This window comes from Ambystoma mexicanum, chromosome 9 (assembly GCF_040938575.1).
Source record: "Ambystoma mexicanum isolate Mex_15411 chromosome 9, UKY_AmexF1_1, whole genome shotgun sequence".
Classification (NCBI taxonomy): domain Eukaryota; kingdom Metazoa; phylum Chordata; class Amphibia; order Caudata; family Ambystomatidae; genus Ambystoma; species Ambystoma mexicanum.
The window spans coordinates 1047950760-1047971231 of record NC_090931.1 but is presented as its reverse complement, the minus strand read 5'-3'; the positions used below and the strand labels follow the sequence as shown (position 1 = coordinate 1047971231).

General features: G+C 43.9%; 1 protein-coding gene across 4 annotated transcripts in view; it reads right to left on the bottom strand.

The window, feature by feature from the left end:
* DPP4 (dipeptidyl peptidase 4) overlaps positions 1-20472 on the bottom strand; it is a 992858-nt gene that overhangs the window by 419838 nt on the left and 552548 nt on the right. For all 4 annotated transcript variants that reach the window (XM_069616324.1, XM_069616327.1, XM_069616325.1 and 1 more), the window contains 2 exons: positions 20100-20152; positions 19912-19984 (listed from right to left, as the gene is read on the bottom strand). In XM_069616324.1, coding sequence (XP_069472425.1) covers positions 19912-19984; positions 20100-20152 — 126 coding nt within the window. The remainder of the gene's footprint in view (positions 1-19911; positions 19985-20099; positions 20153-20472) is intronic.

Sequence of the window (20472 nt, the reverse complement as noted above, 5' to 3'; positions counted from 1 at the left end):
TGTCCACGCATTTAAGTCTCTCAGCACCAGGCATGTAAAGATCTTTCCGGGCGTATCAAGCAAAGCGATTGGTCAGTAGTTTGTTGGGGATGAGCGATAGCCCTTCTTAAAAATAGGAACAATCAGCAATCTCGCCAAGATAAAGGAATTGCACGTGTTTATAAGATCTCTTGGAAGATGTTCTTAAGTATAGCGGCCCAGTGGCTATGATGTAACTTGAACATGCGATTGTTCAATCCGTCAGGACCCGTGGCTCTTGAAGCAGAGGACTTTGTTATTAAGTCCTCTACAATTTCTTCTGATGACTCCATGTCCCGTGGATGTACTGATTGTGGTGTATATCTAAACTCATCAAAGGCCGGATCAGCATAAAGCTTTGAGAAAAGTAATAACCATTGACTTTCTGTCACACCATTAATCTGCCCACTGATCTGTCTGTTCGAGACACAGTTATTCAATAAATCCAAAGTTTGCACACTATTTTGTTTTTTAAAGAAGCCAGAAAAATCTCACTGTGTTGTTGAAACATTATTGCTTTTCTGGCACGTACCCAGTTAAGGTGTCTGCATTTAGAAGATGTAAATGCACTGTCTCTGTCGATTAGTGGCAGTAACCTGCCTTTCCTTTCTATATTTGGCTCGTTTATCTTTTAGCTCTCAATCATAACTATGCTTATGGTTGAAAGTTTTAGACCCTCCAAAAATTGGGAGCATTTTATAGGCTTCTAACACCTCAAGGTAAGGATAGGGTCGTCTGTTCTGCTGCTGATAGAGAAGTTCATTGTTTAGTGTATTTAATTTGGATTCAGTCCACCGAAACAGAGTTTTCACATTATTAATTGTCAGTATTTGTTGTGACTGTTGGGCATTACTGGTGTGCTCACTGCTGTCCCAAGACCAGTAGAGGGCCAGCATGTGGTGATCACTATCTGGCTGCCTGATAATTTCAAATCTACCAACTGCTTTAAAGAAGCAATCATTCATAAAGATGCAATCAATTGTGCTAGTCGAAGAGCCTCTTTTCCATTGGTGCTGTGATGGCACGTCACCCGGCAGCGAGCCATTTGCCATTCAAAAATTTCTCTCCAACATAAATGTCATCCATCTTATGACATCAAGATGATTTGCTCGGTTGTTAGCATTTATACAATCTAAATTGAGTTCGCCTGCGATAATAGTGCCAGTAATACCATCAGTAATGGCTATGATCTCAAGTAAGTTGGCCAATGTTTTGTAAAAGCTATCCTTCGAGATGCCTGATGGATTTCAATAGCAATTTAGAAGTGCTAAACTCTGATGGTGTTAAGTAATATGAACCATCTTGAGGAAATGATTCAGAGCCGCCCACGGGTGAATCGCCAGCACTGCACTTGTATTCACTGCCACGAGAAGGCCCAATGTGGGTCTTCCTCTTGTGGAGGTTTTAGCTGGAAGTGAAATGGTATCATGGTCATCTCATATGGGGGTGTCAATCATCCACGTTTCTTTCAGTACTATAATCTCAAATTCATTGATACGGTTGTAATTAGCTGATTGCAAATGAGAGTGACGACATGAGTTCCAACTCGGCAGAGACATCTTTTTTAGTGTTGATTTAGCTAATGGTTATGCGTCCTTCTATTGCTGTTAATCTACTGGTGAAACAGCTAACTCAAAACAGTGAACACAATGACGGGGTGGCACATTCACTTTCATAGGCACAGCTTTACTGAGTTTTGTTTCTGGATCTTGAGCCATGAGGAAGCCCAACTTGAATAAATCCATCTTGGCCTTCCAAGTGGCATTAAAAACCACACCTGATGGTATCCACAGTCTGACAATCGCCCGGTTGTCATCACACAAGAACTCCACCTGATCAATGTCTCTTGAGGAAATGTCTTCCAAAGCAGGGACATCAACAAACATATTCAATACACTAGAGCGGCTCAGATCATATTTTGCAAAGGGTGCGTCATGACACTTCATGATCAAAGAGTGAAATGGCACAATAGGTTTTTTAGTGCTATGCACGGGGTGCGCGTGTTTTTATGCTCGTCTCTTTGTAGATGCACTTTGTTTGGTGCCGACCCTCTGTTATTGCACTGTGCCGTCGTGCTACAGGTCACAACAGGCCTCAGGTTGCTGTTGTATCCTGGTCCATATCTTGGACTCAGGCAGAGCACCATCTAAAGAGGCCGCCACATAAGAAGGGGGGATTATTTTGTCTTTAAGACGCAGTGCAAGATGTGCATCCACTGCTTCTTTTATGTCTTTAGAGCTTGCATCCAAGCAAGGGTTGTGCTCCATTCCCCCCTTTTTCTCAATGGTTTTGTTTTGCACAGAGGCAGGAATATAAATTCTGTTGGCTTTTACATGTGTTTCCTTGGCATTCTGTTCGATAAACTCAATTAATTCATTCAAAGGACGGTGTGTGTGCACACATTCATGCATTGTTTGGCCAGGCAACACTTCTGAACAGGATTACTTGCAGGGTTACCAGGAGGCATTGAGTGTGATTGTTCCCACCACTCCAAGAGTTAAAAGCACGTTCACAGGTACAGGGAAACTGGAATCATCATCAGGCTCCTAGAGCCATATCACCAAACCATTTAACTTGTAATTTTTTCAAACAGGAGGGCCATTGGAAAAAATTAGTGCCCACTTAGTCCACAGAGGCAAAAGCGCAGGGTAGCATGATTCTGAATAGTGTCCAGATGCCACAACATTGAGGTCCGGCCCAGAGACAGGTGGCTCCCAGAGGGGCAAATGCCACCTTTTCTGAACCCAAACACTAATCCGTTTGTCCCCGGAGACCCGCAAAGGAAAGACGGATCCACATGGATTCTGACAACCAGAAGGGGAAGGGACCCTTAAAGAGCCAATTATCCCAATTTACCAGGAGGTACCTTATATGGAATGCCAGGTTAAGGCACAATCAATGCTATCTGGTACATACTGGGACAAACCAATCAGCTTTGCTAATTAACAATTGTTCTCATGTCCCTACATCAGGGGAGACTGTAATAGCAGTAGGAATATCAAAAACCACTGTCATACACGAGGTGACAGAGGCCCTTACCATTGCTTTAGGGCATATTACTGATCAATATGCTTTATTTTAAGTCCCGCCTCACCCGTACATTTACTGGTAAGAGACATACTATGCAAAATGAGGTGCACTATTTGTTGCACCCCGGATGGGGTGTTTTTGAGTGTATCCTCAGACAATGCAGTAGCACTGATGGCTACACTAATGGAAGAGACAGGGGGGGAGAGTGGTGGAGATAGACGAGCAATGGTCAGAGGACACACAGAAATCTATTGATTCTATACCAGGGTGTCTGTGGACCACCCATGATAAAGAGGTAGGGTATATATACACTGCCCAACCAGTAAGGATAAAAAACTATTTAAAAGACTGCCTCACACACCCCAGTACCCCCAGAAGCCCAAAGCAGCGGCAGAAATGACCTGACTCTGTGAATATTCACGGAGTCAGGTAATAATAGTCCAGACCAGAAGCATATGCAATACCTTTCTTTTTCGTGTGAAGATCCAGGGAAGGAGGTAAGATCCAGGGAAGGAGGTATACCATTTTGTCTGGGATCTATGTGCTATGAATGCCATGGTGAAACCTTCCGTTCCCGTGGTGCTGAATCCAGTGACCATAATGCCTTGTATTCCACCAGAAGCCACCCATTTTACAGTGGTTGACTTGTGTTATGCTTTCTTTTCTGTTCCTATACATAAGGACAGTAAGTATGTGTTTGCATTCGCGCACAGGGGTCCAGTACACATGGACCAGTTTGCACCAGGAGGAGTCACCAGTCTACTTTTCACAACAACTAAAGAAAGATCTGGATGATATAAAATGACTAAGGAAGTCTGTGTTGATACAACACATTGATGATTTGTTAATCACCTCTCCCACACACAAGGCTTATATAGAAGATGTGAAGGTCCTGCTAACAGGATTGGCTAAGAAAGGGCATTAGACTTCAAAGAAGAAGCTGCATTTATGCACACTTAGGGTGCATTATCTGGGACGTGACATTACAAAGTGAGGTTGGCTGATATCTGCTTCATGGAAACAGACCATTTATAAAATACCAATCTACCACTTGATGCCTAGGTTTCCCTGCATACGTTTCACTGTGGGCCATTCATCATGAGTCATTGAAGCCGTGATAGCCTTACATTCCAACTGAGTAGGATGGCGAGGGCAAGGCATACGCAACAACCACCATCGAACTGCAAGTTACAAGGACAGACACACATCTGTATTACACATCACAACCACCCTTACCAAACATGTAGCACATGTCAAGCAAAGAACAACACTGGACGTGTGACTCAAACTAAGAATCATTGCAACTGACCAGTAGTTCTAAGGCCCCCATAGAGGCAATGTCCAACCTTATGCCATTACAACTCCACCGCAAACAGCAGGGCGCCCCTCAGCTGACAGTACTACAGGTTATGCAAGCAAACTCCATCCTGCCTTAAATGCGCACACATGCCCCTTTATGTCAATGATGCACATGACTGCATGGTCCAAGCAAGTCATGACCCCCACACTGACTATATGCACGCACATCATATCAATCACTGCTGTTAACTGGGATACTATCAGTCACATGAAGTTTGCCCCCCTCGAGGCCTAGCACCCTAGGACCCCCCGAGTAAGCATGATACTACATGATAACACAACTAAACATTTCCATGAAGGTATTGACAAACACTTTCATGTCTCCCAACAGGCGCAGAAGACACCAAGGAACCCCCTGAAGGTGCCCGTACCTCATGCACACCAACAGCAGTAAGCACTACAAAGGCCACAGGCCATGCCTCGGGCAAGAGTGGGAGTGCCACCCAAAAACACAAATTACAAGGGGGCACTGCCGTCCACCTCCATGGCCACTGGCACACCTGCCACAATTCAACTGCCTACTTAGGCCATTATGGAGGCTGCAGCTCCACCCGCAACAGGGGCAACTCCCATCACTCCTGGGGACTCTGGAGCACTACACATCAACCTGAGTGCTGATACAGCCAGGCATGTGCCCGGCCCACTGCACTGAACCCTCTGCCACCATGCAATCAGAGTCTTCCTAAACCAACTCCAGTCCTGCATGTTCACCTGTGAGACACTTCTCATTGGAATCCTACCCCCTGCACAGCTGCTCACTGATGCAGTCCTCCCCAATCCCCTTGTCATCTCACCGTGCGGTCCACTTTGAGCAGTCTGAGTCCATGGATGAACATGCAGAGCAGGGAGGCCGGGCAACCAGCAATAAGGGTGTGGGCCCCCAACCATCTCCTAATCCAGTACAGGGCCCCTCATTGCAAGCCATTTGGGAGTGGCTGGACAGAATCGAGGAATGACAGGCTAAAATGCATGCCATCACACAGGAGATATTGTGCCATTCACAGGCCATGCACAAAGAGATGCAGGGAGCCTCCAGTCAAGTTGCCACATCCATTGACTGACTGTGCAGGAATAAAAGGCACACAAATGCAAGAAACACCCTCATCAGCCTGAGGGTGAGGGAGTTTGCTGAGACCATGGGGAGAGGAATCAATGTTAGCATTCAGCTCTTGAGCCAGTCAGTTCTGTGTCAGCCAGCCCTACTGCGAAGTCAGTGACCAGTATGAAACCCAGTTGATCCCAGCCCCGCAAGTCTTGTGTTCCCCTGCCCATGCAAAAAGGGGACAAGTGGAAGCACTAGTGATTCAGCACAAAGGACGGACTGAGTGTGTGGGGTGGGTGATGGAGTTGGGTATCAGGGTGTGGGGTGGGCGATGGAGATGGATCAGGGTTTGTTGATTTGAAAGCAAATAACTGTTGGGTCTAGAAAACGTGTACTTCTTTTATTCTATATTTGTGATACATGTGCATTCAGTGAACGCCAGTGACGTCGGAGGTGCATATGTGCTAAGTAAAATAGTCCATGAGGTCCTGGCGGACCATTCATCCTTCCCTCACCTCCCTGCGTATGTCATGACGTGCCCTGCATTCACCTGCAATGTCTTCCTAATCAAAGCGGGGGGTTTTGGGAGGAATTGCCGTCATCTGGAGGCATTTGTATGTTCCTTTGTATGGACATGTTGTGCTGCATTGCACATATGACTACTATGTTGCCCACTTTCTCAGGGCTGTGCATGAGCGCCCAACCTGTATGGTGGAGGCAGCTGAATCTAGCCTTCAGCAATCCGAAGGTGCTCTCAATGAATGGCCTGGTCCGCTGTGGGCCTCATTATAGGCAGCCTCCTATGGTGTACCAGGATCCCTCACAGGTGTAATAAGCCAGGGTAATTGCGGATAGCCTGAGTCACCTACAACAAATATAATGTGCAGTGTTTGTGACATGACTGTTTGTGTGTCGAGGTACATGTATATGGGCCTATTGTGCAGTTGGCCTATGTGCGCTCATCTGTGCATGTAGATAACACACCTTGCATCAAATGATGCGGAGGGGCACTGGCCTATGGAGCGCACTTTCATTCATTCACAGTGTATGCAACATCATTCATCATGTGTTTGTCTATATGCTGACATCACCCGTGCAGTGGACACTTTGGAGGTGGCGGTAGGGAGGATAGCTCAGAGGCAACATGCTCGCTTTGGAAACAAGACGACACGGAGCACAATCCCCGGGTCTGCGCTTAGAAACCTCTGGGTATTAAGTGCGTTAAAAATAACCAATCATATCATATCATATCATACAGCACCACGACCATGCATTGGGAGGGAATGGCGTTGACAGGTGCCTTGTTTGGTGTCACTGATTGTGGTCTGCTACCTTGCATGCCAGGATGTCCCGCGGAGTCAACTGATGTCAGAATGTGTCTTGGGGTAAGTAAGTCATGGCTCACTCTTAATCATTGCTTTCTTGCTGATGCATTATGGTACAATTAGTTTGCCCACACTAGTTCACATTCTATTCTCCATGTGTGTTATGTGCTATGTCTTTTTCAGATTGACTACTACTACTTACCCACAAGTCAGGAAGCGTGTCCATGTATGCTGGTAGGATGCTGTTCCTCAGTATCATGTCATCATGTGTGGCACCAGAGAATCGGGTACAGCAGTGGCTGATTGTGAGGTCGGCATTACATGTAATTTGGGCATTCATGCAATGGAACTGTTTCCTGTTCTGGTATGCCTGCTCTATTGCCTGGGAGGGGGATGGGGAACTAATGTTGTTAAACAGTTTGTTGTGTCACACCTTAAGTGGGGAAGAAAGGGTAATTAAGAGTGTGTAAGAAATTATTTGTGTGAGGAAATCAAGCAGGAACAGAGTGATTTCTGACCCTGCATAAAGGAAGTTTTACTAAGGTGCATAAAGCCAGTTGTGGAAATTAATATTGTACACACTGGTGAAGCCAGGGAGCATCTCCTAGCTAAAGTATTTCTTAAAGGAGAATGGGTTGAAGACAATGCAGGAAACTGGCAAACCATAATTGTGCCAGAGGTTACCTCAGTAAGCAATGATGTTTGGTTTGATGGTGGAATATTGTACAAAGCACTTGAGCCATTTTATATGACCACAACTGGTCGTGATGAACAGATACAAATGTCTCAGTTATATTTTCATTTGCTCTTAGAAGAAGAGTGTTGGCAAAATAGTGAGGCTAGTAGGATGATGAGACTTGTCACAGGCCCAGGATCTTGTTCAAAAACATAATGCTGAGTGAAAAACACTGCAGCAAGAGAGTGCAGAGCGTGAAACACAGTTTTTGCACTGAAAAATGCACATAAAGTGTTTGTAGAAAATCTGAGCGCACTGCAACACAAGCCAAATGGCCAGGCTGCTCATAATAGAGTATTTTTGCAGTTCATTATCACATTTCAATCAGAAATAAAGCAATCGAAAACTGAAAATATTCAATTAATTATCAAATTGGTCAATTAATTTTCAAAGAGGTTGATTCCCAAAATGACATTGATCTGATACATCTGAAACAACAGATGATGCAGCTGGCTCAGGAAAAAGACCTCTAGAATCAGGATAACAGTGTCCTATTACAGAAGATTAATCAGTTGGAAATGGAGTTAGAAAAGGAACAGTCTGGTTCTCAGGAACTGACCAGAGAATGAGCTTGTAGAGCGAGTGAGGCAAGTAGAAGCTGAACTATCAGAGGCAACGAATGGTAGGGATGAGTAAGAGAAAGAGATTAGTCTCCTGAAAGGAAAAGTGCCGTGAATATGCACACAGCATACATGGCTCACAGAGGGAGAATGAATCACTTCAGCATGAGTTGAAACAAACAAAAGATCGGTTGGCAGCTCAGAACAGGGTGCATAAGATTACTCAGGCCTAAGTGTCAGAATTAAAAAGCCAGCTCTCTGGCTACCAACAGCAAATAGATAAAGAGAAACACAGGTGTGAGAGCCTTACCAAGCAAATCAAAAATTATAAACAGGCCCTGAGGCACCATGAGCAATCAGGATATGGGACAAGGCCCACAGATCAAGGTGATGTGCCCTTCCCAACAGGGGCATCATGCCAGTCATTTACAACCTCTCATTAACAAATGGGAACCGACCTCCTGCATGCCACCTATCACAAACCGGGCAACATGCGGCAGTTAGACTTATCAAGGCCTAGCCCAACTGATCAAGAAGGCCAGTCGCTGTCTTATATGAATGCATAATCATCACTACCACACAGAAGGAAAAGTGGTTGGACCAGTGTGTCCTAGAGAGTAAGGAAGAATACTGTAAGTCCTCAAACCATGAAAACTCTTACGATGAGAAAGTCTGAGAGTTAGATTGGCTGAAAATGTGATTACAAAGAGACCACCTTGCATGTTTTTCTGAAGGAGAAAAGCCAGACCCTCAGCTTAGGAAGGGCATTGTAAAAACCTCTTTATATTCAGGGGGAGGGGGGAATTCCCCAGACTCCCTGGTAGGAGGGATGAGAAAACTGGGGATTATCCTGGGCCTGAAAGGAACTCCAGGAAGAGTGATCCTGAGAGTTCACTTTGGTCCAGGTGATAGGAGTCAGTCCAGACCCCGTGGTTCTGGGAGATTTTCCCAGTCCCATATAGATAGGTAGCACCCGGAAGACAGGGAAGAGAGTACCGGTAACAGTTCTGAGTCAGAAGGTCAATGGACTCTGGTGCAGAAGAAGAAAAATACAGGGAAACAAAGAAAGTGTTTTGTCAAAGACCCAATCAGACAAATCAAGGCCATTAAAAGCTTCCTGACCCCATACCACAAGAATGACAAATATTCGGTATAGGAACACCCGGAACTATATGAGCAGATGATGGCATCATTCCAGATCAGGAATTATGTGAATTGTGTACATTTACAAAATGGATGCTTGCTCTTGAGTACTCTAGTTTCTTTGCAAACCCCCAAACCATCTAACACTCCTGCTGCTGCAAAGGTGGCAGAGGTAAAAACTACCCTTGCATTGGATCTGGAGACAGGGGGCCTAAAAGTAACCCTCCTGCCAACTAGCAAGCTGGAGGGACCCTTCGACCAGGCCAAATCAAATGGTATTCAGACAGGGGCCCCAAACAATGATCCCTCTGACCATACTACCTATATGAGTCCTAGGTACAAGGGTACTAAACCAATCCTGGGGTATGTATACACTCCCCAGGCCCAAGGGGGGTAACTAATCAGGTAAGTACTGTCCCAGGAAAATTCCAGCCAAACTTCTCTCAGGAGAGAAGTTTCACTCCAACTCCCAATCTGTACTTGGTCTCCGGATATCCCCTGAATCACAACTTGCAAAGCAAACCTCCTTTCTCTCCCTGGTTCCAGGACAATATATCACTGAACCCGGGAGAAGGAAGATTCAGGATGGAAAATTATGGGGGGAATTTCTAGTACCCGAGCCACTCTGGGAGAAAGGACAGTTACCCCTTTCAGGAGCATAAGAGGTATGACTTGAGACTTCCATATCACCCAGACAAGGTCTTGCAACTGGAGCGACAGGTCCAGCAACTGGCCAATGATCTGGGGAGCAAGCTGAGGGCTCAGTCCAACTCTCAACCTCACCCTGCTTCCCAGAATTCCCCAACATCCAGGTCTAATGCCCCCAGGGGGAAATGATGAGAGGAAACCTCTGACAAACCACAGGTTCTTGACGAGGGAGCCCTGATGGAAGTAAGATGCCAAGCCCAAGAGGAACTTTGTTTCTCCCCCAAACAGAACCCCTAAAAATATCTCAGTCTGAAAGAGTCTCTTCTACCCCAAACATGTTAGAACCCATAGAGCAAAGGGTAATAAGGAGAGGCCAAAGAAGAACCCACTTTGTGGAGGAACTCCAGATTAGCCCCTTTCAAAGAGAAGAATCCCTGGAGAATTCAGGTAAGCAGACCTTCTCTTTCATAAATGAAATGGGGGATCCCTCCCAAAGGAAAATTGGTCCCAAAAGACCCTGAGTGGAACAGGGTAAGCATGGTGACAGACACAGAACCTGAAACTTTTCAAACCCAAACATGTGAGCCAGACAAAAGTGAAATGGAGGGGGTTTTCTTTCTCCAAACAGGTTGAGAACCTTTGCCAGGTAATGGCAGACAGCCAGGGAGCTGGAGAAAAGGAGGATTCCCCAACAACTCCCATTGTGAGCTGCACATTTTTTTCTACAGATTACCGAACTCTGATACAGAAAACTGCCCAAGATTACACAGTTTTGGAATTCAATATTAAAAAAATGACCACTTGGCTGTCAAATAATTCATACTTTCTCTGCACCTTGAAGGAGAAGAAGGCCGATGTTATGCACCGGTCATGGTGCAGGGTCAGGGTGAATTATCAGCTGTGGAGGGTACTGGATCCCAAGCCACCCTCCTATCAAAAAGGGTCTTTGAGCAACTAAACTCAGGATAGGGGAGGGGCACCAAACTACACGCACACCACTTCCCAGACAAATACAAAATTTCAATGTGAATGATATTCCCGCCGAGGGGATTGCAGATCTGGACATAAAAATTGGACGGCACCAGCTGAAACACCCAGTGATAGTTGTGACTCCAGGGTGAACACCTTGTTTACTGGGGAACAATCTCCTGATGAGGTTGTTAACTCTGATCAACTGTGTAAACAAGGTCCTCTGGACTAAGACTAACCACGCTATCAAATTAAAAATGAGTACCAATTATGTAAGCATGAATGGTACCTGTCACATAATTGATCAACGCTCTGAGAATGTAGAGTTCCATTTCAAGAACAACCAAGTCCCAGACATCACTGTCATCTTTGTAGGAGAACCAACTGGTGATGGGAACCCTTCTCCATACTTGAAAATCGACCTAGCACACAGCTTTAAGTGGCAATCCACACTGCAAGGGAACACCCTAACATTTTACACTGGTCCAAAATCAGAAGAAACCTTAAGTTCTGTGAAAACAGAAAAGGAAGAACCCTGTCAGATTCAAGGGGTTCTGACTCTTTGCTCACCTGTTTGATCTTGGGTGTTTTGTTCTTTGTGGCAGTGGGTTTCTCCTTTATCTTGGTGGTGCAGGTCTCATGGAGAAAAGGGCGAGCCTCCCGTGATGCCACCCTGCTGGCTCCAAGAACTAGACAGGCTAACACCCGAGGCCACTGCCCGGAATCAAGATATCCTGTGTGAATCCGGTCCAAGGTAAGTGTCCAGTTCCAGGACAGAATTCAGGAATGAAGGAAGCCAGGAAGGAGCAGCACAGCTAGGCAGACCAAAGATACTGCTGAGGAGACTGGAACCATGCAGCCAGAGCGGCGGCGTGAGTGAAAGCAGGTAAGCGGTATACAGTCGAGGCAAGGAGAAGGCACACCGGCAGGAGAATCAGAGCACAGCAGAACAAGGCACTAGAAAAGGGGGCGGCCATGCGATAGCAGGAGCAAAGCCAAGAAGGACATAGGGAGAATGCTGTATGGCAGAAGACACAAACAGGAGGTAACAGAAGGAACAAAACTGAGTTATGCTGAGCACGGTAACACCAAGCGTTGAGATGCGCCGACTCGTGTGAGTACAGTGCTTATCAGATGATATTGCATATACAATCCCAGAAGACTAGACCGCAGATTCAGTGTTCCCAGGAACAGTGGCCATACTGTAAGGAAAGATGGATGCCACGAAGTGACGACGGAGTGACCAAGCCGTCCAGAAGGGGCGAAACCGATGAATCATGACAAACTGGCTCAAAGTCTGACAGACATTCAGAAAAAGGGCAAGCAGTTGTTTTTCCCATTTAACTTATTTGAGGGGGAGGAACTGTTGCTCACCAGAGTATGCCCGAATAATGGAAGGAGCTTCATCAGCGAATAATTATTCAGGAAACTTCAAACATCTCCTGCCTAGCAGGTGTATGCTAAAAATTGCCTTTGGCAACAAAAGCATGGGCCATAATTGTTGGGTCATGAGAGATGTCCATTCCAACTTTTATCTATGAAGTGACATTCTCAACCGATTCGCAATTAATTTGGATCTAATTAATTGTAAAGCATGATACCGACTGGGGAGTAACCCCATGGGCTTTGACAATACTGAAAAAGCCTTCCAGTCGGCTCAATTGCTGATTTATGCCGTTGAAGTTGAAGTGCAAGAAGAGGTTACCATCCCAGGACAGGTGTAACAATTTACTTTTCCCCTCAAAATTAAATGTGGACAGAACCTCAAAAATCAGGATGCATATATAAATCTAAATTCCCATTTCCAACAACAAGGTTTCTATTTAAATCTGACACCTCTAGTAGACCATGAACAAACACCATTCGGATATTGGTGGATATTAGTGACCCTTGGCGTATCAATTTGGGCTCAGACACTTTTATTGGAATGTGGTTGATGCCCAACATTTTTGTAATGATTTAGGTAATGAAATCATGGGACCAATCTCACATGACTGTTTCAACATCAGTGACAGTATTCTTCCACAAAAGATTTTTAGTAGGCATGGGGGGGAATTTACTGGTGTACTCTTCCTTCCCCTCACTGTTTTGAAGAGGTGATCTGTGGCATTAAGAGGGGGGAGGTAGTGTTGACAGTCAAATACCACTACCTCGGATCCCCTGTCCAGGACAACACCATAAGAAGAGATCTCTCCACCCAACTGGAGGATAGAGCTGAAATTGCCAAGCCCGAGGTCCTTCCAGGTTTCAAGCAGATGTTTGAGGAAAGGATACATCTTGCTGATGTCTGTGAGACCAAGGAGCAAAAACAAAAGCTAAAACAGGTCTTCCTGGAATTCCAAGATATCTTTTCAGTGCACTTATACGACTGTGGACGCACATCCATTAGTTCAACCACCATTCCCATGGACCCCAAGATGGCTCCAGTATTTGTGAAACAATACTGGTTACCTCTCGCGTCCATGGAGTCACTCGCAGAGATTATTAAGAATTTTGAATTCTGTGGGATAATTAGTCCAATCCACAGTACCTTCAACAACCCCATGCTGGGGATCCTCAGCCAAACGGCCAATGGAGACTATGTGCAGACCGGAGGGAGTTGAACCAATGGGTCCACATGCCAAGATGGCCCCTTCCCTACATTAATCAGGCACTGTCCCAGATCCAAGGGTCAAAGTTGTACATTGCCATTGACCCGACCAACGGTTACTGGACAGTACCTGTGAGTAGGGAAGACCAGCACAAGCTTGCCTTTACCTTCGGGGGCAGCAGTACACATGGACACAAACCCCCTTTGGATACATAAACTCCAGCAATGAATTCAACATCTTCCTACATAAGGCTAGGTCAGATTTGGGCAAAAAGGGGAAACCTGGCCTATGTGGATGATGTTTTGATAAAGAGCTCAACTGTGGAGGAATATATAGCAAACATTTGCTATTTTCTAACCCAGTTGAAGAAAGCCAGAGAAAAACTGTCCTTTCAGAAGGCACAGTGGTGTAAGACACAAATGAACTTCTTAGGGCATGTGATCACACCTGAGGGTCTTAATCCCCAGGAGGAGAAGCCTTCTTGGACTTACTAATTATAGTTGAAAGTTCATTGAAGACTATGCAGAGGTCACTCAACCCTTGGTCCATTTATTAAAGGCCAGAGTCAATTGGGAGTGGGGTCCAGAGCAATCTGAGGCCGTTAGAATAGCGAAAAAAGAAGCCTTTCCTAGGTTCCATGTTTGGCTTACCCCATAAAGAACAAGGAGTTATTTTTGGAGACGGGATTCTCAGATACTTACCTAACAACGGTATTGTACCAAAAGTATGACAAGGTCAACAAAGTCACCTCATACGCGAGCAAGACTTTGTTTTCTGTGGAGGAAAAATTCAATGATTGCCAGGCGGCACTCCTGACAACAGTGTGGGTGCCGATAAATGGCCGACCATTCATACAGGGGGAGCACATCATTGTCAAGACTTCTCACCAACCCTTGCAATATCTACAAAGGGACAGAATCCAGATGGGGAACGTTAGTAATTCCAGAATTACTTCCTGGATTCTGTCCGTGCAAGGTTTTCCTGTGGAGGTCAGATATGGCCAAAACAAGAACAGTCCCCTAGAGCAAGCGTTGGCAGACTTGCATTATTGTGCTCAAGAAAACTGTGTCAAGGACACAAATCTAATGGGCAACAACAACATGAAGGCATACTTAACTTCCCCACACAAGGTCTATGATGAAGAAATGTGTCAGGGAATACCCACAGTTTATGTGAATGGTTGCTCCTACCATGTTGATAAAAATGGGGAAAAGAACTGGTGTCTGGCATTGGGAATTCCTGGGTGAATCATACCCCAGAACCCTCTGCTGGTTATAAAATGGGACCCAATGTAGTCAGGTTGCAGAGCTGATGGCCATTCATCAAGCCATCTTCACTGCAGCGTACCACCAACTCAATGAACTGGTCATAATCACAGACTCTGATTATGTCAGGAATTGGTTTGTGGAGCACCTGATTAACTAGAAGAATAAAGGCATGCTTTGTGCCAACAACAAACCCCTAAAGCATGCAAAACTAATTCAGTCAGTCGATGATCTGATGATCTCCAATGAGATGACCATCTATTGGAAGAATGTAAGGGGTCATTCCAAGATTGAGGGGCCAGATCAGACTTGTAATGACCTGGGTGATCAGCTGGCTAAAACTGGAGCTCTGCAGGGGGATTTCATAGAAACTGAATCCATGCTGGGTGAAATCCAGATGGTAGCTTTCACCAGGTCACAAACTCGGGCTAACAGCAAACTCTCGACAGTTCATTAGAGTAAAGATACCCCAGATGTAGATTTGATCCCTACACAGAACGAGGACCCGATCATGGGGAAATGTTATCGACACATTGAAAACCCTGTAAGCTTTCTTCTAACAGAGTCTGATTGTACCAGTAAAGAGGATCTCTGGGTGTTGAAGAAGTTTCCAAAGATGCTCAGGATCCAAGACAGTTTGTTGGTAAGGAGAACCCTATCTGGCTGTGACCAGTGGGTGGTACATACCACATTCCAAAGCCAGATGTTGAGCCACGCCCATGATGCAGCCACTGCTGGTCATGGGGGTTTTCATACAACATTGTTAATCTTGCTTAATGTTGCTTACTGGCCACACATGGGCCAGGACCTCGACATTTACCTAAGGGGGTGTCTTGTGTGTGCTCAATTCCAACCCAGTTCACTCAAACACAGAGCTCCCCTACAAAAAAGGGGAATGACACTGCTTTGGTCACATTTGCAAGTCAATTTCATCAGGCCAGTTATTTGCTCCTCTAGAGGAAACAGATACATGTTGATGGTGACATGCTTGTTCACAAAGTGGGTAGAATTTCTGCCAGCCCTGAATTTTAAGGCAGAGATAGCTGCTGCACCAATGATCAACCACATCTTCTGTCGTTTCGGCCTCCCACAAAGGATTGAGTCATACCAAGTAAGCCATTTTACCAGTGAGGTGATGGAAAAGGTGTGGGAGTTTCTAGGGGTAAAAAGAAAACTCCATAATGCCTACCACCTAGCCTCAAGTGGGGGATAGAGATATAACAAAACTATTGGGAGTATCTTATAGAAATTTTTGGCAGACTCTGGACCCAGTTGGGACATCCGACTACTACTTGTCCTGATGGCGTTAGGGCTACACCATCTTCTGCAACAAAGATGTCTCCAATTGAGCTCATGACCAGACCAAAAATGCTGTTACCATAAAATCTGCTTTATAGGACTCAGGAGCAGACACTGATAAATGTGTCCACTACTCATGAGTACATTGAACATTTAAGGAAACACCTCCAGCATGCTTTTGCTTATGCTCAGCACAACTTATAAAAGTCGGCTGAAGGAATGAAGACCTATTATGATCTAAAGACCACCAAGAAAGAATATGAAGTAGGTGACAAGGTTTACCTGTTCAATTCTCAAAGAAATCAGGCAAAGAAGTGGAAATTCCTCCCATCTTGGCATGGTGCCTTTGAAATTGTAGATAATATATCTCTCGTTGCCAACAAGATCTGCATCCCAAAAGGAGAACAGACAGAAGAAAAATGGGTCAACATTAATCAGTTGAAAAGGTGTCATCTCAGACATGCTTTACAACTGATTGATGACCCAAATGCAAGTTGAGCATAGGAACTCTCTGAAGAATGAAAAGGAAGGATGAAAAATCAGATGGAAACTGAGACAAAAATCTATATACATATATAACAAGGAGTAATTTACTTGGTGGAATTGTACAAATAAAGGAAATAAATACAATATTTTTGTTGAAATGGTGAAAATGTCATGTTAAAATTGCATGTTGTTATAAATTCTATGTAAATCATAAGGGGAAATAGGTGTGTAAAAAGTACTGAAACTCGTTTTCTATCTTTTATTAGGGAACTAACCTCCCTAACTTCCATCCTGGGGGTGAGAGAGTAGTCCGGTGAGAACCCCAGAGACCTGGAAAGGAAGGAATAAAGGGGGTGCTGTGCCATACACTCCAACCCAAAGATGGGTGTGGAGGCTGGAGTGCCCACTCCCAAAAGAAGGAAAAAAGGGTTTCATGCAATAGCCACAACCCAGAGAGGGAAGGGGAGACTGGAGTGCCCACTGCTTAATATATAAAATTATGCCTAATGAATCCCGACTCGGCCCTGCAAGGAGTCATAGAAGAACAGGGGGAGGCACATGGGGTGCATTCAGAGGCCCCAAACAGAAGTCCTTTTAACATGAATAACACAATTTTAAACACAGAACCAAAAAACAGCTTGCCCTGTGTTTATTTTTTAAGTAAAATTGAAGAGCCATGTGGAAAAGGGGCCTACATGTCATTACCAAAGGAAAAGCATCAAAGATCCCTTTCACATGGAAAACAGGATTTTCAAACAGTGACACACAAATGGTTTGCACAGATGTGTGCAAATAAAATCAGTTTGTGAAACGGTATCACTGCTAACAGAAAAATGACTGGGAAAAAACATGATGTTCAGGTTGACAAAAAGCAATGTGCATTATGTTTCGCATAAAAAACACCAGTGACATTTGAAAAGCCCCTTTGTTTTAATGGAAAAATATCAGCCCAAGACAAACCCTTTTGCTGGCTATTGGAAACTGCACAAGGAAATCTCCCACTGCCAGTCTGGATGCTACACCTTCCATGTAATTTCCAACTACAATAAAGTGTCCTGTAAAAGGTGTCGAAATTCAATATGTGCGACAAAGGGGGCAACGATTTCGAAGAGCAAGCTTCCAACACAAAGAGACTGATACAGGCTGACCGAGTGAAAAGAAAAGGCCAGAAGGCAGAAGGGTGGGTATTTGTCCCACATGAAGATTCACAATTCATTTAAAAGGACTATTATCATGTAGGCCTTTTTCTCGGCAAACACAAGGTATATTTTCTTAATTTCCAACCATGCTTACGTACTTTCCAGGTGTGATATAACATTCTTCCACCTGCGACTCAGGGAAAGTAATGGTCAGTTAAAATAGGTTTCTGACTGATCTGAACATGTTCCAAATGTGAGAGTTGGTGAGCGGGTGGAGAATAAATGTAGGGATATGGGTAATAACTTACATAGTCATAACTGTTATGCTTTGTAAGGAAATGGCAGAAAGGTGTCACATGGCCATGCCACATGGTACAACCTGTTGATCAGCTTATCTAATTACCCATGTATAGCTGAATCAGAAAATATGCATATTACGGCAGTTGCTAGTAAAATTATGAAGCTGTGGTGCATGAAATGAGGTGGAAGGTAAGGTGGGGGAGAGGAGACATTATGAACTTAAATCAAATAGCAGTAAAGTCTGTAAATTGTGAGCCAGGTATAGCATCACTGTGATGATAGATAACATACATGGGGAACGATGATCATACCCTGAAACAGTGGGAGTTAATTAAACATCCAATATTTTAGTTGACTTTTGGTGTTAGGTGAGATTCTCAACAGATACTGATTGAAGAGTTAAGCCTTTCAGATAAAGGTATAGAGTAGGTTCTCTATTTCTGGAGGGTTCTGCTCAACAGGTGCACTTTGGGAAACCTGGATAATTTGTGTATAACCTGTAATAGGATAACTCAGGGACCACACTTTAACTTCAAAGTAGAATTTGTCACAGAGTGTTTGTTTCTGCCTTTTCAATGTTTATAATTACCAGCAGTTACTCAAAGCAGATTAATTTCAATCTCCCTATTGCAAACGTTTTTTTTTTCTCCGAAAGAAACTTTTTTTTTAACTTTCTGAAGTGCATTATCATTTTGTTTCACTGGGAAGAGGGTAACATTCACTAAAATGTTATAATATAATGTGAATGAAGGTTATTGCAAGACGAATAGTGGTGTTCTGGTTTAAACAAAAGTCCACTGCTACATGTAACACACATAATTGAAAGGCACTCTCTACATCAGGGAAAATATCAAAAGTTGTTTTAACAAAAGCAAACATTCATACAATGACACTACCATGCATAAACACTAATCTTTAAAAGATTCTCAAATCATCGAAGGTAGTTATTAATTCAATATATTGTGTTGTCATTTACCAGACCTCAAAGTTGCCACACACGAGGAAACCACAGACTGAATCAAAACATTGTTACAGAACTGACAGATAGAAGCATTCCCGGCATGCCCTACCAGTCTAAGATTGTGCATGTGTTTGAGGTAAGATGTATCGACCCAATTAATAACAGTATCTGCCTCACACAACCGTAGTTAGTTATGGATTGTGAGCCTTATTAGAATATTTCTTACCATTTTGGAATACAGCACAAAAGTGAAAAGCAGCAATGTAAAGCAGGATCGAAATAAAAGAAGCTCTTTCTTAAAAGCAACATTCAATAACTCTCTCCCCAACCTACACAGATGCACTTGCTCGTGCAAACTGGCCCGTATACTGCTGTATTATGTGCATCCCTTAACAATTGATGGACTCACAGCTCCCTCTAGATAACCCAGTAAGAGCTCAGAAGGAAGTTGAAGCTCTTTCTAGACACCCCTAAATAAGAGCAAGTGAGTTGTCCGTCACCAGGCGCTATAGGGGCATGAAGGCGTGCCCCTCATATGCATTGCTGATCCAAAGCCACTCTTCTTGCCATTCCCATTTTCCTTAAGCAAATTGGCAGGACTAGAAAATACTGCTCCTTGTCATTCAACTAGTCACATATGTGTAGGTCTACCTACTGTGCACATACACCACAATCTGTGCATTGCGAGTGCTAGAATACGCACACACATTGTATTCATCTACCATTTTGTGATTTTGCCACACTTTGAGGCTGGCTTCCTATGTCATTATTTTAATTATTTTTTTTTTGTTGGATCACTATTAACATAGCTGCAATAAACTATTGCTTTCTATAAATACAACTAATTCTAATTATTTTCCCCTTTGAATTTTGGAATCTGTTTGATGTCCTAATATTCTGTTAAATGACTTTTAAAAGTCTTGTCTTCTCTTTCAAGTCCTATATGGTTCCGTTCACACATATACTTGTGCATGATATACATTTTAATAGTGCCACTTTTACAGTTATTCAAGCCATGCGGTTATTAAATAAGTACTGACCAGTTTGTGGCCTACAGGCGACCAGGCTATATACTGTATCTTGTCCGGTAGAGCATTGGCGGTCACGAGTGCACTAGAAAAGAGAGTTCACAAAAATGAAAGCAATCGCATACATCATTCTGTGGCCGGAAAGACAATGAGTGTTCAATCTTTCGAAACCAAGACAAGTAAAACATGAAAATACTGACCCATTTTCAATATCGTAAATGTGATATGATGCAGTGTAGGAATGTCTCCAGAGCTGTAACAGAGAAATGATGTTTGGTTTAATAAAATGAAATTATAATTGTGGTAACAATTATTGTCAATTATTTATAATATGCATAGAATATATACGTATATGTAGCAGAACGCCTCCAAAAGACACTGGCGTAACAGGGGCCCCCGCAGCCCCCGCGGTGCGGGGGGGCCCGTGGTGTGGGGGGCCCCACCAGCACATGGCTGGGAGGGGGCCCCAGTAAAAAAAAAAAAAAAAAAAAAAAAATTTTTTCTAAAAAAAAAAGTTTCTTTTGAAATTCACTCTGCATTCATAAAGAACATTTCTGTAACAGAAATAATTTC